At 41.2% G+C, this 4,890-nt stretch overlaps 1 protein-coding gene across 1 annotated transcript; it reads right to left on the reverse strand.

Annotated features, from left to right (window-relative positions):
* Positions 1–223: 223 nt before the first annotated feature.
* LOC120571750 (schlafen-like protein 1) lies at positions 224–4,613 on the reverse strand. Its single transcript, XM_039820835.1, has 5 exons — positions 4,474–4,613; positions 3,749–4,118; positions 2,755–2,860; positions 1,635–2,041; positions 224–623 (listed from the first exon to the last, which is right to left on the reverse strand). Exons 2-5 carry the CDS (start codon positions 4,070–4,072, stop codon positions 309–311), a joined length of 1,152 nt encoding a protein of 383 aa, XP_039676769.1. The 5' UTR covers positions 4,073–4,118; positions 4,474–4,613; the 3' UTR covers positions 224–308.
* Positions 4,614–4,890: the final 277 nt, after the last annotated feature.

Genomic DNA, 4,890 nt, shown 5'->3' on the forward strand with positions numbered 1-4,890 from the left:
TTAAACATGCATGTGGCACAGTAAATCCTTCAGCTTACCTGTATCTGTGGATGACCATAGTGGCTACCTTACCTGAAGTAAGCCTATTATAAATGTTGTGTAAATTAATAGTTTTTTGTTTTCAAGACTAGGCCGATTCATCTTTGCTAATAATATGTTGGATTCATGTTCATGTATATTTTCAGACGTGGAAGATCAAACAATGTTAGAAGAGTAACAACTCTTAGACGTGACTGTGCTTTTGTTTGCTTCTTTGAGTTTATTTTGCTACGGTGGGCATCTCAGCCAAACCTCCCAGCTAGATCAGCTCACGTGTGGCTCAGTTCTGGAGGCGGCGTGGACACCAGAGCCAGATCCAGCTGTGAGCTGGCCTGGCTTCTGGAGTTCTCACAGGAGGCAGAGGAGCGCTGGCTGGTGAGGTTTGATCTCCGGTTCCGCCTCAGACTACTCCTTCTGTGCCGTTTCCGCCGCCTGGCTGAAGCGCTCTGCGTTAGTGATGCTGCGATCTGCTGCAGCGGGCCGATAGTCTGGCGTAAAGTGTGGAGCTGCCCAGCTAAGAACCACTTCTCAGACGTCGCTTCGCACACATGCTGCTCCAGCTGCTTCACCTTACCCGCCCACATCTGGAACATGCACAGTATTAGAGCTGGAACCATATGCTTTTGTTGATTTGAGTCTTTCACGATACATGGGTGCCGATAGGATTTGTATTTCGATTTTCATTTATTGCGGTTTGATAGTATTGGAGTATTGCGATTTTCTTTTCCTTCTTTAACAAAAACAAAAGTTGAATAATTCACTTCTAGAGACAATATATCAGGAGACATTTCTAAATGTTTTCTAAAAAGAATGTCTTTTATGTAGTGCTGTCAGTTAAACGCGTTATTACCGGCGTTAACGCAAAAAAGATTAACGTTCTTTTTGGCCGTGCAAACTTTGTAGTTTTTTTCACATGCTGTTGCAACAACTAGTTATGTTAGAAAAACTACAACACCACACCGGATCTAGCTACACCGGAAACTAAACAACAGGCACGTCACACACACTTGTTTGGGCTCGTTACGTTTTGAGTGGATGGCGAGCGCGAGACACTAAAATTGACGCCAATAAGATTCTGAATGGAAATTTTACTTTTAAAAAGTTGCCAAATGGTTCCATTGACAAGCCCAAAGTGATGTGTGTGTTTTGTCGTTGTGAACTGAGCTATCATCGCAGCACGTCCAGTCTGAAATACCACTTGATGGCCGAGCACACAGCTAATGACAATTCTCCCCCCTCCCCCCCCTCGTCAAAGCCAGGCGACAAAAGCACAAAGCAAGCTGATCCACTTTTCCATGTTGATAAGAGCATTAAAATGAGGAAAAATAATGAGACAAAAAGAAATCAAGGGACATTTAGAATAGATAAAAAATGTGCGATTAATTGCGAGTTAACTATGACATTAATGCGATTAATCGCGATTAAATATTTTAATCGCTCAACAGCACAAATGTTTTGCCCATATACAGAGGCCCTTCGCTGCATGTCATTCCTCCGCTTTTTCCCCTATTAAGTCTAAGCTTGTCCTATTTTTTATATATGTTTTTTTATATATATTAATAATAGAATTGGAATGATGATGGATTTTTTCTCACCTGTCTGGACCACTCCAGGATGACGGAGACACCCAAGGGCCCCTGCACACTCCCATCCCGCCTCATGTACACCTGGCCCTTGCCAACCTGATAGAGGGTTGGCTCGGCGAAGGCCGAAGGCGCTCGGAAGGTGAGGCACAGCACCTTGAGGTGATGTTCTCGCTCGCCAGGCGTTCTCACAGGCAGGAAGCGCAGGCTGTAGTTGTGGGGAAAGAGCGGAGGGTTGAATTGCTTGATCTTTTCGTCAACCTGCAGGCGGGTCTGGTCCTCCTTCTTATGGTCGAAGAACACACCGCAGACCACTCCGTTGTCCTGCACCCCGACCAGCAGACTCCCTCCCCCGCTGTTCAAGAAGGCACAGCCGTACTTCAAAACCTGTTTGCTGAAATTCTTCTCCATATAATTTCCTGGAAGAAGTTGAAGAAATCAGACACAAACTGATGGAGAGCGATTCAGCCATGTTGACAACACAACAGGACTGGACTAAGTTAGGAAAATGCATCTCAACTAAAAAAAATACAGCAGTGAATACATATTTACAGAAAGCTAATGAACATACATGTTGAATGTTGATTTGTAACTCTCTCTTACAAATCACATTCATATACCAATGTTGTGTATTGCCAAATATTTTTGGAACGTATTTGCTGAGTGGATTATGATCTGGGAAACGATTTTTCACAAGCTTTCTTTGCTGAGTGAAGTTCAAGCAACAAAAGCATTTTGGTTTGGGGTAATGTTCGGTTTTGGTTAAATATTAATATAGAAACACATTGCGTTTTGTGCTTCAGTCCCTTTTACAGTATTAAACCAAGACCATGATCTTAATCCAGCAATAACGGATTTTTTGGGCCATTTGGCTGAAGCGGAGACAAGTAGTGAACTTTAGTAGTGAAATTGTCATGAAGGGGTTCATATGATATCTGGCGAAATTAGGCGACCGGTCACATGACAGTTAAGATTTTCACCTTTACAGTTCAATTTAGCCGAGAAAGTCTTGTGTTTTCCCCTAAACCTTTTTTCAGGACACAAACTCCAAAGGATCAGTGGGTAGGAATTTAGGGTGATCTATTGGCATTAACAGATTAAGTGTAGCTGTAAATGGTGTTGTAACCCTTACCTCTGCCTAGTTTGAACTCGATGTTGCGAGTCTCATTGCCAATGTGAGCTCCGTTTCGGAGCCACTGGCAGCTGCTGATGTCCTGTTCCCTAACCCTGGGAATATGCTGCGTCACACAGAGGGAACAGAGCAACCTGATTCAGTGGCATTAGGTCACAGAAGTGACATATAGTTGCTCAAGTTACAAAAGATAGGCTTAATATCCCCTCAGAGTGTAATCATCACAATCATAGTAATCATTCACTGTAGATCTGTTTTTCTGTAACCACCACTGTCAGTGCCAGAGACTGACCGGCACTATCAATATCAATACTAGAGAATTACATTTGGATAATATTCATATTCTTTTATAATTATATATATAAACAATTAAAAAATTAAACAGTACAATTTTTAAATTAAATAAAAAAACATTTTATATTTGAATCCTTTAAGACTGACTAGTACTGTACATAATCAAGAAATGGCAGTGGAGTAGTGTGTGTGTGTCTGTGTGTGTCTGTGTGTGTGTGTGTGTGTGTGTGTGTGTGTGTGTGTGTGTGTGTGTGTGTGTGTGTGTGTGTTTGTGTTAATACATTTTGTGTGTGTGCAAAAACCTGTATATATATACACACACACACACAAAATGTATTAATTTAGTCAATTTAAGTGCACTAAATTAACTTCTATTAATGTAACTTAATTAACTGAACTTAGCTTAACTTAATTAACTAAATGAACTCAAATTAATTTAATTTAATTCAACCAAATTAAAATATATTTTTTAATTCATTTGTAATTTGGAAGTGTAACAATAAATGTCATTGTATTAAAAAAAGGAAAATTAAACAAAGTAATGTGAAAATATGAACAGAGAAAAACAAAAGTCATAAAGAGGTTTTTGCTTAACATACAAGCTAATATTGATATAGCTGTGATATTGCCAGTACATCAGTCAGTCAGTATTCATAGCTATCATCATCGACAATGTCCCCGTCATAACTTTTGATCTTACCTGCGCTGGTGTGTCCAGGCCTTCATCAGTGTGGTACTGGACAGTGGGTCTCTGTGGCTGAGGGACGGCGGCTGAATGCCCCGAGCTACTCTGCTTGTGTACCCATTTGGAGCCCCCTACAGCCCATCTGTGTTTGCCTGCGTTACTAACTCTACGTCTCCGGAAATGGTTGCGTTGATTCCGTTTACGTTTCTTAGCCGGGCTGGCGATTGCTGCGCCAGCGCCGGTGGGGACGTTAGATGGGTATGATTGTGGAATCAGTAATGAAGATGCCTGATTTTGGGATGATACATCACACCTTTTACCTGAGATTTTCCCCTTCATTGTCCTTTTCCAAGGCTTTCGACCTTTGGGCCAGTGGTGCAATTTGCTGTGAATTACAATAGCTGTTAGACAATGCTGCAAAAACAACAACTTAGAAAACTATGACTTTTCCAGGTCAACATGCGAGTTTCTACACATACTATACAGTAAGATGTCTGGAAGCTTATTGTGTGTGATTCAGCACAAGATACACAGTGCGAGATGATAATAAGAGGGCGTCAGTGTGTGCTAAATAGATAAATGAACACGGGGAGGCTTGATAAATCATGAAGTCAAGGCTGATCAAAACAATGATCAATCAAAGCCAGGTGGCACTGCAAGAGAGCAGTGCTGCCACTACGCTGATGATGACAAAGCTTACGAGTGTGTGCAAACATACAGCAGTGAAGCGAGCGTCTTACCTTTTCCTGCTGCACTGGTCAAAGTCAACCTGTTAGTGTCAGTCCAAACTGTGGCAGAACCTCAAGTGTTCTTCCATTCCAAGAACACTATGACATCATTCCAAGTTATGATGCATGACGGAATGGAATACTCCTTATACATGCATTAGAATGCCCAAACTGTACTTGATTGACTTGATTGTGTCTTTTTTTTTGTTGAAAAGAAACAATATCCGATGTAATGAATCAACCTTGGTTTAGACACTTGACACTCTACAACAGTCCGTACCTAATGAACCAATCAAGGCTACAGGCCTGTATCCAAAAAGTGGACCCTTTTGCAGTTTTTTTCCTCATTTTGTTTTTAATTATGAGGCTAAAATACTTCATTTTGGTGATGTTTCATGCAGCAATTTGTCTTAACGAGCAAGGTTTTTG

The sequence above is a fragment of the Perca fluviatilis genome, chromosome 13 (assembly GCF_010015445.1).
Source record: "Perca fluviatilis chromosome 13, GENO_Pfluv_1.0, whole genome shotgun sequence".
Lineage (NCBI taxonomy): Eukaryota > Metazoa > Chordata > Actinopteri > Perciformes > Percidae > Perca > Perca fluviatilis.